This window comes from Rousettus aegyptiacus, unplaced genomic scaffold (assembly GCF_014176215.1).
Source record: "Rousettus aegyptiacus isolate mRouAeg1 unplaced genomic scaffold, mRouAeg1.p scaffold_m13_p_3, whole genome shotgun sequence".
In the NCBI taxonomy this organism is placed as follows: domain Eukaryota; kingdom Metazoa; phylum Chordata; class Mammalia; order Chiroptera; family Pteropodidae; genus Rousettus; species Rousettus aegyptiacus.
Window position 1 is genome coordinate 22785974 of NW_023416306.1, and position 17171 is coordinate 22803144.

Consider the following 17171-nt stretch of genomic DNA (forward strand, 5'->3'; position numbering starts at 1 on the left):
GACTACTGTAAATTTGAAATCCAAACTCTCCCTTCAATTCCCTTTCCCTGCTTTTTAACTAAAAACACAAACAGATTACCAAATAGAATGCAAAGTAAGATATCCTAGCACAGAACCCTGTAAGTGGTCTCTTCAGTACTGAGAACAGCTCATTACTGCTGGCACCGGTGTGCCTTTGGGGCTACGTCAAGAACATCATTATAGTTGGTTCACTCAGTGCTTTACACAAACACAGTTCACTGACGTTATCTTCACTCCACTAAGGCATCAATATTTTATGATCTTCTGTTGTGATTCAACAGTCTTTAAAGCACTCTCATTTCTTCTCATCTATCTCAGAGAAGTTTTTTTTGAGCATACTTGTATTTACCCATTGCAGTAGCTCTATGAGTGAAGACACAAGTTATAGGACCTGCACTTGGCCATCTTGAGCAAGAACTTTAACATATCTGGGTTAAACTCATTTATGAAAAAGTAAAAAATATAGGTTCATAAAGACACTAAAGTGAATACGATTTCATTTCTCAAATGCCAGTGTAAACCTTAAAAGTGCTAGAAAATGTAAGCTATTAATAGCTACCAACTTCTGAGCATCTACATGTATCACACACCAAGTTAAATGCATTACCTATATTATCTCAACTGGCAAAGTTTCTCTTAGGGTCATTTAAAGAAATTGAGGCTCAAAGAAGTTAAGTGACTGGCTGAAAGACAAATAACCGAATGAGAATTCAAAGAAAGACTATATAGGGCCCAAACTCAAGAAATCCGAAACCCCTTCTCCTTTGCAATCTCACGGAGGCTGGAAAAGCTAAATAACAACGCCAGTAGAGTAGTAAAACCTTGCTTTCTCAGATTCTCTTATAGCTGGGAATCTGTAGGCTAATGTCACAAAAGTAGAAGCTTGGTAGAATGCACTATTTCTTCTAGCCTCGACAAGGAAAATGTCAAGAGAATTTAGAAGCTCTGGACCTAAAGGTATCAGAGACAAAAAACCATCTATTAGTTTAAGCTACTATTAGTCAGCCAAAAGCACCTCTAATTGATACAGATGCCATCACTATTATTATTGCTATTATTCCCATATTTGGAAAGGGTATAGGAAATCCAGTACACTACTTATCCTTATGAAAGGTGACTTTGCAATATGTAACAAAATCTAAAATGTGCAGAAATTATACTCTAAGACTTTATACTAAGAAAATAATCAGGAAAGGTTGATTTCACCCTGAGACATTCATAGATAAACAGCCAAGATATCTGGTAGCCTCAGTACTTGCCAATTATTTTAAAAATAATGTAGCCTGAGAAGAATGGAGCTAGGTTCAACAGTCCTCCCTGCATGTTAGAAACTGGGTGATTTAGGTTGTTATCTACCATCTCTGTTTTGATTTTCCTGTCTGTAAAATGAGGTCTAGCAACCCCATGTAACAATGCTGTACAATAAACCTACCCCGATCATAAAGACGTGTAAGTCATTATTTTCCCCCTCACAGATCTGTGAGTCAGCTGGGCAGCTATGCTTTCATCTGCTTCATACATCTTATTCAGGGCCCAGCCTGAAGGAACAGCACCTGCCTAGGGCACATTTTTCTCCTGGAAGGTCAGGTAAGCACAAAGGGCAACTCAAATCATGACAGCCCATTTGAAATATCTACATATATCTATAACATTCCACCAGCCAGATTCAAGTCTCATCGTTAAGCTCGAGTAGGCAGTGAAGTAGCCTCCCCTTAGTGGGAGAGAGAGGAAAGAACTATTTCTTTAGAAAATTCTAACTATCAGATGAAAACAAAAAAGTAAAAACAAAAACCGTATGTTTTTCCCAGGGTTGTTTTTAGGGTTAAATCAAGCATGGAGAGGATCTAGCTTAGTGCTTAATAATGGAAGTCATTATAATTAACTCCAGTGGGAGTATTTGGTAATTTTTCATAATTTGGCAAAACCTTCTCAACTTTGTATTTTTTATTTGGACTACAGAAGTATATTCTGTGTGACCTTCAGTAGCTATTAGTTTCCAATCCATTATCTCTGTATCTATATGCCTACAGATTATAACAAAGGTAAGTTATACCATAACAATTCCCTGGTAGGTACAATATTAAAAAATACATTGTACTAAAATTAACTAATTTGATAGTCTATCATTGGGTTCTTTGATAGTCTATTTACCTAATAGTCTATGTATTTATCATTGAATTCTTTCTAATGAAGGATAATCTGTTTAGAAAAATAATTTTTATATAACTATCAGAAAATTTCAATAGATTCAACATCACTGAAACTTGGCACTTCTGACTTCTAGCATGTTATCACAATATAACATTTAACTGCAATTTTTAATTGCTTGCCACACTCCACAAAGATGAGAATCTCGGTAAGAAATATGCAAGGATCTGAAAAATTGTGGTTAATTTTATGTATTGCAAAAGGAAAGTATGTTAGGAAAATATATAGCTAAAATGAGGCCTAATGATGAGAAAAGAGAAAAAAGTTACCTTTGCTGATAAATAGTGCTTGTAGTAGTACAACTGAAACAGCAGAAACGCAGAACTTGTCAAAGTTAAAAGTGCCAAAATCACGTTCTTATTGATTCTACTCATTAGTCTGCGGTGCTCACTTGGTTGTCTTTTGAAAGTAACCCAGTTGGTGTCATCTTTTTGGATAAGAAGATAATCCTGTTTTCTGTGAACAAAAAGGTATTTCTAAAGAAACAAAAACCTTATTTTTAATTTTTCACTTCTAATAAACAGCAACAAAAGAAAAAAGTTATCTAACGTTCTACAGAATGTTCTTCCATTTGGTAATTTCCTATCCTAAAGAAAAATCAGATATGAAATCAAACATGAAAGAACAAAAATGTTTATCATGGCATTCTTTATGGCTGCAACTAACAAAAGCCATGAATTGGATAATTATAAAAACTGACCAAAAGACTGGGGGGCTTCTCCCCCAGAGCTTCTGATTCAGTAGATCTGGTGTGGAGCCTCTGAACTTCCATTTCTGACCAGTTTCCAGGTGATGTCGATGCCGTAGACCATACTACGAACTACTTCCAGAGAAGAAATCGAGAAAGCTTTTGGTCAAGAAACCATCTCTGTATGATAGCTCTTTGTTGTTTTTGTGATTTAGGAGGTGGTCAGTTTTTATAAAGACCCGTGTGTGTTCTCAGTTTTTTTTGCTAGTGTAAAGAAAGCATTACAAAAATTTTTGTTCTTTCACCTTTAGTCTCATCTGATTATTTCTTTAGGACAAGAAATTTAACATAGTTCTACTTCTTCTAACCTCCTCTCCACTGTTTGATTTTGGTTAAACATATTACATTTAGTTGTATTTATCTTTACTCCTTTAAATATACTAATACCTGTATTACTTGATGTCTAAACTTTGTCTTTTGTTTTCCAGCTAAAATTAAAACAGCAAATTTATACTACCTCCTGCCTTCTCTTTCAACCCTTTTTATTATTTCTTTCTACCTTGTTTTAGTCTTTTGTGTTCTCTAACTACATATCTCACAGTTATTTTGGTCTTATTCCTACTGTTTCCTGCCAATCCTTTTGCCGTATCATCTCTATTCATCTAGTAGATGGCTGATATTCATCTTCTCATAGTTTATCAAAAAGAACTTCTGTGTACTATGTACTTTGAGTTCTTGCATTGTTCAAAAATGGTTGTCAATTGATATTTGGCTTTGAGGTCACAATTTCTTACCCTTGATGACTTACAGGTTTAGTGCCACTCTTCTGTAATGCTAAATATTCCCTTGATAATATGATTCTCCATCCCCTCCCCGCCCCGCCCCACACTCTCCTATAGGTAAGTTGATCACTTTAATGGAATGAGCAAAGAACACATTCCTTACCTTTGAAATCCAATTTTTAAAAAACTAGTATGTAATTATGTTGATGACTGTATATTAGTTTTTCCTTATTGTGTGCCCTATCAATTTGTAGAATTTAGATTTCTTTTGTTTGTGCAAAGTTTTCTTACATTATATGTTTGAATATTTTTCTGTTCTAATGTTAAACTCTATTTCCAGAACTACAATTAAGCACTTGTTTCAATACCTTCATTCTCCCTTCACTTTGTCCACCTTTCAAAAGCCTGTTATCATGTCCTTTCCTGAGTTTTCAACAATGTTAACTCTCCTTTTTGCTTTCAGTGTGGCCTTCTATTTCTCTGATTTTATTTTTCTTTCTTTTCTTTCTTCAGCTTTGCGATTATAATTCACCATATACTGACTGTTCCCTTACTCCTTCTGCCTACCTCTTGGATCAATGAACTTTGTCTCTTATTTTTAAAAGTGACTGTTTCACTAAATTTGTTAGACTAATAGTTTTCTCATGGATTCTTTGCCACTCATTTTTCCCTGTTTAGATTCTTCTTTCTTCTTGTAGCATTTTTTATACTGTGCTTATTTCTTTTATTATTATTTATATTTGAATGATGTGAGCTCTCCCCAGATCAGTTATTTGCAAGAAGATTGTGGAAGGAAGAAACAGGGCTGGATTCTGGACCATTGCTTCTTGCCTCACCAAGGGAATGCTTCCTACAAAGATGGTATATCTGTGTGGTTTCTCATTTGCTCTTGCTTTCTTGCTAGTTCATGTTGCCAAACAATCCAAGGTAGCTCCCACGGCCTTCCTATGCATCCTGATCCCACCATAAACAGGAGATCTATCTCTCCTTGTTCTGCAGGCTGTGTCTGAGACTCTATCAGCATCCTCTTTTAATGTCTTCCTGCTTATATATGACAACCATTTCTCAAATATTTTGATTTGAGGTTACAGGACTTCTAGTCTCATTGAAGATGTGATTACAACTCTCTCTCTTATCCTCCTTGCTGTTTCAGGGTAACTTCAGGCAGAAGAGGGCACAAATGTTTTTACTCTGCCATATGAAATCAGCAGTCTTGCTGTGGGATTTTAAACCAATCCAAGTGAACTTCCAGAGCTGAAGCCTATATAAAGCAATTATAAAGTCCACAAACTACTTAAAAAAAATTATATCAACAGTGATGTAAACAATCCACTTGATGTATAATGTGTATTTAGCAAAGATAACCGAGTAAAGCATGATCATTTTCTATCTCCTTAAAATGAAAACTAGCAACATAAAATAACATTGATGATGGTATTAGATTTCATTGTCAGCTAAGATCTACTAAAATAAAATAATTAAATACTCTGAAAAGGGCAGCTCACAAGGTAACAAGAATATTCTTCATTTTCAAGATTTCAGCTCAGTTTCTTGTATTGAATAGTGCATCAACGTATACTGATTCCTAATGAAATCTAAATTGACATTCAGATTGTGCTACAGCTCAGCCTGTTCTACGTCTGGATTGATAAATGGGAATGCATAAAAGGCCTATCTATACAAACCACTACAGAAACATAAAGTCCAAATTAATATCTTGTTCTCTCTTTAGACGTGTGTCCAATCTAATTAATTCTTATATGAAACAAATGTCAAAATTATCATCACTTAACTACATTTTTTATTATCAAGATGATATCCAATTAACTTTACTTCATTAGTTACTTTCTATAAATACCAAGGCAATTCAACTGCAAAGGAGGAGTATTAGCCTGTGAAAACATTCTTTTTTTCCTAGCGCTACCTTTGCGTTACAAATGTAGTTACCACTTTAAAATGAATAATATGACACTTTAAAAAAAAGAGAGGCCAAGGCTTGTTGAGTTTACATCTAAAATATCTCTGGCATCAGCTCCCTCTTCTTTTTCACTGTCATTCTAATTTAGATTCTAATTGTATCGAATGTCCTAATTTTAACTGATGTCCCAGTCTCTACTTTCTACCTACCCATAATCTACCTATACACTGACACATAGATGAAGTTGCTAATAGAGTAATGAAGTTACACTGGGATCTAAAATTTTCAGTAGTTCTCTGCCACCTACAAACAAAGTCTGAATTCTATACAATAGCATTCGACGGTTTTCACAATCTGACTGAACACAAGTCAAATTTTCTAGGCTTTCTCCCACTTCATACACTCTACGGTTTTGCCCAAATATTCCTGGAATACATCTCATACTTTCCTGCCTCTTTGCTTTTGTTCATTCCCTCTCGTCTGATATGCTCTCATCCATTTCCATAAAACCAGTTCTATACTTCTTTTCATAGTTCCTCTCAACTGACTCTTCTTTTCTGAAGTTTTCCATGCTCTTCCAAGTCAGAAGTGTTCTCTCCTAGCCCTAACCTCCTAGTTTTTCCTAGTTTGAGGGAATAAATATTTACTGTCTACCATTACAGGCAAAAGTGCCAAAAAAAAAAAAAAAAAAAAAAAAAAAAAAAAGCTAAGCAATGGAGATAAAATGATAAAGGCCATCAAGTTCCTTATCTTCTAAGACTTTAGAGATGAGTAAAGAGTTTTCAAAAGAAGAATGGTGATGATGATGGAGGGTGTGATGTACCTAGAGAACAGCACGGGAAGTTTTTTCCAAAATGTGCAAGCCCGATCCCTTATCACCCAACATCTATGAGGAACCACTACACTAGTCGGTGATAGACTCTATCAGAGATAAACACATAGGCAATACCAACAGTGCAGTTGCTATGAAGAAGTAAATACAGGTTGCCAAGGGAGCACAAGGAGAGGCAACTAATCCTAAAGCATTTACTGCTTTCTATCTTGAATTATAGTTATTAGTACCCATCGCCCCTACCAGCCTAAAACTGGCTGAATTAGTTTCAAGTACTAATACATATACTAAGTATACTCAAATATCCAGCACAATGCACAAGAGTGCACGAAACTATTTTTTAAAGTTTTTATTTTGAAAAGTTCTATGTCCTGCAGGAACTTTTATAAAACAGAATATGAAATATGAAAAAAAATGATTTTTAAAAAAATTTAAAGCCCATACTTGGTTCTAACTCCCAAACAATAAACATTTAAAAATAACATATGGAGAAATATGATGTAGAGCCAAAATTGAAATATTATTTGTATATATATTTCTTTTTTATATGTGACAATTTTGCTATCATAATAAAATGCTGGGAAGGATAGGTAATGTATTTTCTTAAACTTAAGTAAAGCTTCCTAAAGAAGATAGTATATCGTGCCTAATGGAAAAGAGAAGATTTCAGAAATAGTAAATTAAAATTAGGAGGGGGGAAAAAAGACAGCAAATGTTTTCAAGAAAAAAAAAAAAAAAGATGTAATGGGGACACCAAGGGGAGTTATGAGTTTAGGTAGGCCAAATATCTTCAAGTTCTAATGAAAATATGAGGCTAACATAAATATGGATTATTACAGCACAGAATTATTCTTAGATGATGTGGAAGCAGGCCATCACTAGTGCATTAACTGAGATTTGGCAAAGAAGAAGAAAGGAATGGGTAGGTCTGCTTCCCAACTGAACCTTTAATGGATTATGGGTGTCAGAGCTATCAATCCCCTCAGTCTTTGGGCCTAGGGTAGCTACAGCCCAAGAATGGTCACCTCCAGCCAAGAACAATCACATTCTTTTATCCTTTCTTTAACCCCTATTATCAATTTCATTATGTGTCAAGACATGAAAAAGTTTGGGAAAAACTGGTGGTAGAAGAAATCCACACAGAAATGTAAAAGAAAATCTACAGGATAGGAAGTACAAGATCGATCTCAGGTTCTTTGTACAGCCAAGGGCAGCATTTGATAGTCTTTCAGCTTCCGATTTGCCCTTTCACATTGTCACTTGTCCTTTAATGGAAACAGCATGGAAGACTTTGGCACCTGTCTTCTCTAGACATCCCACCACCACTACCATTCTTTTGAGAATCATCTGGATAAGGATCTGTTTGAAAGACTGTCTAACTGCCTGACTTTCATTCCATTTCTCCCCACTCCTGTCTTCTGGATCACTTCTCTTAACATCAGAGGCCCTTATACCTAACGTAGGTTCTTAAGGTGATGTGCACTAACCTGGTACCCTCAACACTGCCAGTTTACTTCGGGACATTGGGAAGCATGGGTGGTATGAATCAAACAGACTGAAATTCAATTATTCAAATATCACTAAATAAAACAGGAGGCTAAACTACAGAGAAGAGGGTAATGTAATTAGGCAAAGACATGTTTAGAGTGATGAGGTAAGAGATTGGAAAGCATAAAGATAAATTACTCTTGAAGATGTATTCAGAGTTGACATTAAAAAAAAGAAAAACTCAATATTTTTAGCAGCTCTAAGCCAAAAAAGGCCTAGTAATAATCGAGGCTATCCAATCTCCCCTAAATACTGCTGGTCCTTTATGTTGTTCATTTCCTTTCCTTTCATTGCTAACTTCTCAGAAGAGCATCAGTATTCTGGAAGTAAAGGTTAGACTGCAAGAGTTTAAGAAGTTTCTTTATCTGCTTACCACGCATTCATTTCTTAACCCTTTGCAATATAACCTCTACCTCAATATGATGACACTTGAATATAAAAAAATTAGTCTCTCCATATGATAGTTCATAAAAATCATTTTGTGACTCCTTTCTGAAGATATCTATAGAGTAATGAGGTTTTTGAAAGAAAGTGTCTGAAATCACAAACCTAGATAAAGAAGGCTAGAGAAGAAAGGAAGCGAAGATAGGAGGGAACTGATATTACGGGAGCCAAGTAAAAGGGTGAGGAAGTGGTATTTTTTAATATGTCTGCTGTTCTGTGCTTAACACAAAATTCGTGTGGATGTTCACCAACAGATGCTCTCTTTACACTCTCTTAATCATTTTATTAGGTATACTTCCCATATCTACTGGTTAATTATTACTCATAAATATTCTAGCTGACCATTAGATATATCCTCTTGAACATTCCACTAGCACCTAAAACAATCATCATCCACCTTCAGACTAGATTTCTTTCATGACTGGACCATTTATCTATTCTGTTAATGGTATCTGTATTTTCTCAATTATTTATGTTTAAAACAAAATAGTTTTTGTGGTTCTAACTCCACATCTAATGAGCCAACAAATTGTGTATATTATTCCCGGTGCCTCTAAAAGCTATCATTCCTTCTCCATTGTCAGTATAGTTAGCCTAACTCAAAGGCCTTATTAACTCTGCCTAGAAAGAAAGCCTCCTACATGATTACTCTACTACCGGGCTTTCTTTGAAACACCCACCTTAGGGACCAAAGTCCAATTATCTCTACAGTATCACTTTGTGTCACTTTCCCTGCTTTAAGACCTTCTAAGGCTTAGTTAGTACTATTCCCCTGGTTGGACCCACTGATACAGTGCTGTCTCATCTTGGTGCCTTTGGCTATGCTATTCCTTCTATCTACAATGCTTCCCCTCCCTACCCTCTGCCCCACTCACTGTCTATCGAGTAGTTAACAGTACAGGCTCTGAAGACAGACTGCTGTATTCAAATCCTGCTCTGCCACTTGCAGCCTATATGACCCTGGCCAGGTTACTTAATCTTTCTATGACCTCATGTTTAAAATGGATCTATAAAGTAAACTTGACTCACAGGGCTGCTCTGAGGAGTGAACAAATTAATGATGTAAAACACTAAATATCACCTAGAACATAGGACATACAATAAATGCTAGCAATAATTAATAAGTTATCTTGAAAGTCTACTACTAGCTCCCTCTGCTCTTGATTAAAGTCCCCTTCCTTTACATTTCCACAGCACTGTGTATTTGTACTCTTTTTGCAGTCAGTCTTAAATCATAGTTCCTTGAGACAGAAAGTTTTGTGCTTTCATATTCCCAAGTATCCATATTCCAGAATCCAAGCACAGACATAGATTTAAAAGGCAACTTTACACATGTGCTGGACTCTGTGTTCCCAGAAGAATTCTGTGTACCAGAGAGTACAAAAGCATTTGAGATGAGACGTGAACAAGAGCAGCTGTAGGTAAAGAGGGACAGCCAGAGTTTATGTTACACAGGTCACTTTGGTCTGTTACCTCACTCATTCATTCTTCAATTAAGTCCACAAATATTACTAAGCCTTATATACTAGACGCTGGGCAACCTGCTACCTGTTCCCTGTCTCAAGACTACAGAGTATAAACAATAGATTATGGTGATTTTAAATCAGCAGATATAACCAAAAAAGTCAAAAAAGGCTTTGATCCAAATGTTCTTTTGACCCAAACATTATTTACGCGAGTTATTTCATGGGTTCGATTAAAAGCTATCTTAGTTATCATACGCACCAGAGTAAGAACAGTGGTTGTCTTTGTGCTGGGAGGAGTGTTGGTGCTTTTATTTTTATTTTCTGTTCATCCTATGTAAACGTCAGTTGATTCTATAATTAGAAAAAAAAAAGACGTTAAAAAAAATTTTCAAAATTCTTCTCATTCTCTGGCTTAATTAATAGATACTCATTTACTACAGCCCACACATGTTGTAGGCTTTAATTATGTTAATATTGTCCCATTTTTGGAGTAACAGAATGATATTAAACCAAGTTATTTTTAACTAAGTAAAGCCTTCCCCTCAAGAATTGCTGGTTGAAGACATCTACTACAAAACTATAAAGCTAATACAATCAAAAAACCAGGGCTTAGCGAGTATCAAGTAGTCAGTACAACATAGAAAGTGTAAATATATGTACATATATAATATCTGGATGGATGTTCACCAAAATATCAATAATGATTATCTCTAGATGGGGAGAATTGGGGTGATTTTTACATTATTCTTTATGCTTTTCCATACTGTTCCAATTTTTAATAATAAACACATATTTTTCCATAGACAAGACAATTATTAATAAAAAGATGATGGGTAGTAGTGGCTTAATGACTGCCACATTTGCTAGACAGGATCTATATCTTTGCTTCTTAAAAGTATGGTCCTCAGACCAGCAACACTGGCATCATGTTGGTGCTTGTCAGAAATACAGAATTTTCAGGCCCTACTGCAGACCTACTGATTCAGAATCTACATTTTAGCAAGACCCTCGGGTAATTTATATCCACACTGAAATCTGAAAACCACTGCTCTAGATGTTAAGGCCTTTACATGCAGGGAAGATAGAAGTAACATCTGCCTTGTTCACTACATCGCCAGCACCCAGTAGTGCCTGAAACACACAAGTATTTTTTGAATAAATATGCAAATATCACTTTTGAGTAGACAATTAGAAAGATAGAGATTATATCTATTTGAATTATTTGTTTTTGGTCCAGTTCTCACAAGTGAGTGCTTAATATCTAATGTAAATGCTGTTAAATTATTTTAATTATAATGGTGGCCCGAAGAATTTCTGACTATATGTAATCCTTTTTTAAAAGCAGTCCTTTGTCTATGCCCATGCCACCCTTAATGAGCCCAATCTCATCTGATTTTGGAAGCTAAGCAGGGGTGGGCCTGGCTTGGATGGGAGACCACCTAGGAATACCAGATGCTGTAGGTGTTTAAAAATAAAAATAAAAAAAGGAGTCCTTGCATTTAGCTCTGAAATCCAAGTCTCCTTCAATCATTTCTCTAGCTTCCTATCTATGGGCACACCCTATAGTTACTCTTCGCAATCTATACCTCAAAGTAAATTCACTTTCAAGATTTTTAACTACCACTTCTTAAGAGAAAACTTATTATTTAAATTCCAATCTATGAACTCCAACTGTCTATACTTCCAACTCTCCTAGACCTAAAATTAACATTCAAAAGTACCAATTTTATTCTCCATCAAATACCTTCCTCCATTCTCAGACTCATGTTTTATAGGTTTTAGAGAAGAGAGACCACCTAATTCAACAACATCACTTTACAGAGAATGGGATCTAGAATTAAAAGACAGCCCAAGAGGCTAGTTATTGGCAACATTGGAGCTACAATTTGTGTCACCTTATTCCCAAAACACTATTGCATGCTGGAATTCTAACAAAATTCTCATTTGTGTCAACAGCACTTAAATTCACTTTTTAGAAACCCAGGTTCAAAATCTATCACCTAAATCTAAGAAATCAAGTCCTGTATATTGCTGACATTTCTCTCATTCCTTTTTCCTTCCTTTTCAGATCATAATGCACTTCCTCTCAACTTGTGGTTCCTTCAATATCTAGTGCCAACCTTCCCCAATCCTCTATCCTCCCAAAATCCACCTCCACAAATAGACTCTAAAATGTGAATGCCTAGGCCTGACTTCTCTATCTTTATCCATGGTGCTCAACAGAGATAGTTCCTGATGATTCAATCCCAGCTTTTTCTATTGGGCTTCCCTCTTTTCCCAATTCCTAATGCCCTGCTCCATCATTCACTTAGATATTTGTTCATAGGTTGTTTACACTTTGGAACTCTGCTATCTTCAAAAGTAAAAAGAACGTGGCGTCATTTAGGTCCTCTTTCTACATGAGAAAACTGAGGCCCAGACAGAAGTGACTTTGCTTCATGTTACTAAGAAATTGGTGATGGTAGTAAAATCTAATCTTGGTTCTCCAGATCCCTATCCAAAGCTAAACGTCACATCTACACATATCCAGTCTTTCCTGACACCCGACACCCTCCCCGTTTGAAAATGCAAACGAAAGGCAAACGTTAAAGCCATATGAAACAGCATGGCTAGCAGTATTCATCCTACTATTACGCACACAAGAATGGTGCTTAAGTAAATACTCTTCCAAATAAACTGAGAGTTGAACCCAAGGGGAAAGCATCAGAAGAGAAATGGGATAGCTAATTAAATTACCCCCTTTCTAGAAAGCTGTTGCATTTCCCCACCACCCACGCAAGAACACACTCCTTCATAGGGCATCAAGGTCCTTCCCAGTTAAGACCCAACGTTAGCTCCTGCCACATTCCTGGCATCCCCGTTCCAGCACCCACCCCTCCAGCCATTACCCTAACATGCAGTGCTGCCCAAACCTGGCAGCTCGGTTCACGCTTCTATACCTTTGCACACACTGGTCCCACAACCTGCAACGCTCTCCCCCACCCAGCCCCGGAGATCCTCTCGCGAATTCGGAGATGGTTCTCACGACCCTGCTCAAACATTGCTACCCCGATCGGGGTCCTACAAAGGTCTCGATCGCCCTCCAAAACTAGGCCTGTCCCAGGACGAGGGTTTTACTTGCTGACACACCCAGACGCATAAGAAGTACTGCCCAAGTGGACATCTGCCCACTGAGTAGTGCCCCGACCCGAGAGCGCTCACCCTGTGGCCTGCCTTGGCCTCCGGGGAGAGGGTAGGTGCCCAGAATGCTGGGGGATGCCCAGTGAGGGCATCCACACCATAGAAAATACCTATATGAAAGCATCTGCCCACGCCCGGCCACCAAGCTGAGCATCAGTCCTTACCTCACTCAACAGCAGTGACAACTCTGCTTTACGGCACTCACAGCAAACGCTGCAAAAGGGGCCGTCAAGTGCAGGAGCCGTGGCTACCGATCAGGTTGGTGTCAGAGACATTCCCACGGTCCTGACGCGTCTCAGCCTGTCCACGGCCCGTGCCACTTCCTTACCCCCGAAATTACTGAGCTTTGGCGATTTTCTAGCTTTTGAAATCTAACCACTTAGCTAAAGCCCTTTTATCTATTGCCTAGATAACGACAGAAGTGCGACCTGAGATTTTAAAAAAATGGACCAATAATTGGAGAGCGCCCAGCTGAGCTGTTTCCTAAAGCGTGTGAGTTTGCCATATAAAATATAGGGTGCTAGTTAGATGTGAATTTCAGATAAACAACGAAAAATTTTTTACTGCGTGTGGTATACAGAGGGATTCGGAATTCGGTTTGAGCACCATCAGGTGAGATGTGGTAGACTCAGAAGTAGCAGCTGCGTTTAATAGTGCTCATTAGGTTGAAGTGCCTGCACGACAGCCATCGGAGTGTGATAACCCGGTTGCCTGGTTGCCTTCTCCAGTTCTTTAACTTTTAATTGTGCAATCCGAAGTATTAAGTATCAGATATGAAAGTTTCTACATAAATTTTGGAGACTATAAAGCACTAAACATCACTGTAATGTTAAGTTTTCGCTATAGAAATTACTATTATCAGCCCATAGTAAAAGCTGAAAATACTCCCTGTGTGTATTTGTTTTCCAAACTTTGGTTTTTGGAAAAGTATAAAATGAAAAGTTTTCAAATTCCCCAGGGTTATGACTCCTTCTGGAGAATTTCCATGTACACGCAATCTTATTCTGTAGAAGTCTCATTACCTAGGACTAGTTCTGTATACTTAGAACAAGTAGTTGATAAGTTAATCAAAAAAGTAGGTACACTCAACGAAGGAAGTTACCAAACATTAACAAGATCATCCGACACTGGTGCTAATTTAGGGACCTAAGATGGGAAAATTTGAGCATCAAAATGAGTAACTGCTATTGATTGAAACACATCAAATATGTAAGAATTCTTGAATTCATGAATCCTTAAAAATGAAACTCATTAGTCATGACTGAAGGTTGCCAGGGCACCAATTCACTCTCCTTAAACTTGGTAAAGGCAAAAACATCAAGTATTTATCCTGTCTTTCTTGTATGAAGTGTATTTCAGTGTGACCAAAATGATAAGAATTCCATATAATTAATGAAGAATGAATGATAGAACAATCACCATTTCGTTTCTCTTGATGAAGTAATACAAAGGACAACACTCATCAATGGATACTAAAATTAAGGTGAAATTTTGATGGGGAATTTTTTAATAAATGTATTGGGCTGGCACCACCTGAAACCCACTGATCATTACATTTGAGACAACCAGATATGTACTTTCTGATGTGATGTAACAGAAAGTAATCAGCACCACCTGTGAAGGATTCTTGCCTAAAAATTGAACTTGCATTTAATAAAAACTCTAGATTTAATGCTATGTATAGAGAAGAGATTAGCTAAATTTAGAATGTGGGACATTCCATAAGAAAATGCCCCAGTTTATCAAGGGCATTAAAAAGGGGAGGGAACTATTACGAAATTAAAGACCTAAGAGACGTATAATCAAATGTAATATGTGGATCTTGTCTGGATCCTGATTTGAAGAAAGCAACCATAAAAATACATTTTTGAGACAACAAATTTTAATGTGGTGTGGGGTATTAAATGATATTAAGGAATTGCTGTTAATTTTACTAAGAATGTTAACCAAATATGGCTGTGCTTAAAAGAAAAAATCATCATTGATGCATTTTACAGTACTTACAGATAAAATTTTTTAGAAATGTTAAAAAAGTGTAACAAACATGGAACAGTATTAACAATTGATAAATCTAGGTGATGAGAATAAAAGTGTTCATTATTAATAGCCTCTACTCTTCTGTATGTTTGAAAACTGTCATAATAAAAATTTACATGAAAAGGGAAAAATCAGAGTCCCTAGAAGTATTTTTTAAGTGCATAACATCTTGTTCCTTGTGAGCCTAAAAACAGGCAGTTAAAGCAGAAGATTACACCGTCAATCTTTTGATTCGAGCTAAGACCTTTTTAAGTATGGATCACCTGATTGGAGTTTTGGGACAGGTTTGGGAATAGACAGTTAACTAGAGGTAAACACATAACTTAACTGTTGGGAGCAGTACTTCTCCAGCATGCTAGAGGGGAACCCGGCTATAAGCCTTCTACGGTGTGCTTTAACCTGGTAGCCAGTCCAGTTAGAGGAGGGGTACAAGGAGGGGTAAAAACAGCCTCTATTATAGCAAACATCCATCTTTTTAAAGTCATTTGGTGCCTGGAGCAAAAGTACAAATGGAGGCCAACCCTGATATATTTTGAGTGTCTAAATAGGTAAGAATTAACTAGATGAGTTTGTTCTTTCCCAAAGCCCCTGGGTCTATCTCCTTTTACTTCTAGCTTCAGCTTGCCAGAAGGTTCCTGGTATGCATGTATGTGGACACTCCGGTCTGCATATCCAAGTTTCACCCACACTCCTCACAAAACTGCCACCCTTTGAGTACAAGGGTGCAGTCTGTCTTCAGGATGGACTTGGGAAAGTCCTGCATGTATTCTAGAAGCAAGCTTTGGGCTGGTCCAGCAGGGAATTATGGGCAGAGGAATGCAGACCACAAGTGAGTACAATCCCTTGGCTCCTTCAATTTTCTTTCCATGGAGAGAGGAACAGCTAGAGTGAGGACTAGGGGAGGAACCCCTCTTGCCCAAGTCTAAGTGTACACACAGACTCACAGTATACCATACAAACTGTTGGACTTGCTTTTTCCATTTCATATCAGGAATACCCTTCTATTAATAGCATACTCTAACAGCTGTGTAAGGTTACTTGGCGACGCCACAACCTAATCATCCCAGTGAACTTCTGCAAAAAGGGGCATAAACATACTACCAGTGCCATACAGTATACATGTAAAATAGGGGTTAGTATGGGAAACACTTGGACAGAAAAGTAGAGTGCATACAATTTCCTGAGCTCTTATCCCACAGAGATCCAGTCAGGCACAGCAAGATGGTATACCAAAGAAAGACCATAATGGTCTATATATTTCTAACATTTATGGAGAGGTGGAGGGAGACAGACAGAATATATTTAGACAAATACAAAATAATGGTAGCTTGCTATAGCAGCAAGTTAGAAAAGGGGAGCTTTTGGGATTCTGGTAGCCCACTGTTTTCTTCAATTAACAATTAGGTTGCTTGTATTTTGCCATCATAGTGCTGCAGTCAGTACTGGCTTATTTGTGAGTATATATGTAAGAGAAATACCTAGAAATGCAATTAACCCTTCAAAGATACATGTATTTAAAATCTTGCTAAATTGTTCTCCAGAAACATTGCATCCATTAACACTCTCTCCTCTATGAGGGTTTTGGTTTCTCACACTCCTCTCCTTATGATTCAAGATTGTCCAGTCTCCATTATTCTCTTGGTAAAAATGACCTTAGTTACAGGTGCTCCAGCCTCATCTAGTCACTGATTGGTTTTTTCTCCTAACCTGGTTTCAACTTAGAATACAAATTTTAAAAAGGCTTAGATTGTGGTTCTGACTCTTAGCTACCATCTACCAAAATGTAATCCAAGATGTGACAAGTTCCAAATACAGAAACTAAATTCTGATTATAGTATAGTTACTTATAACATGTTTCATCTTCCATCTATAGCTGAATGTACAGAACAGTAGCTACATAGAACTTTCCATCATTGCATAAAATTCTGTTGAATAGCACTGCTTTAAAATATAAACTTTGGGGGCAAAGGGACTATGACTTTTTTAATCTCGTCATTTTCAATGGCACATTTTAGATTGTAATGAGAGTTGATAAAATACAAGGCAC

The 17171-nt window shown here is 37.0% G+C and overlaps 1 protein-coding gene across 8 annotated transcripts in view; it reads right to left on the reverse strand.

The window, feature by feature from the left end:
* Nucleotides 1-13314, reverse strand: part of FKTN (fukutin) — a 56821-nt gene extending 43507 nt beyond the window's left edge. The window contains exons 1-3 of one of the 8 annotated variants that reach the window (XM_016156091.2): nt 13252-13314; nt 10167-10258; nt 2499-2685 (exon numbers count right to left, since the gene is read on the reverse strand). In XM_016156091.2, the coding sequence (XP_016011577.2) occupies nt 2499-2603 (105 nt within the window). In that variant the 5' untranslated portion in view covers nt 2604-2685; nt 10167-10258; nt 13252-13314. The other 7 variants (XM_016156093.2, XM_016156090.2, XM_016156092.2 and 4 more) reach the window with 7 other exon arrangements.
* Nucleotides 13315-17171: the final 3857 nt, after the last annotated feature.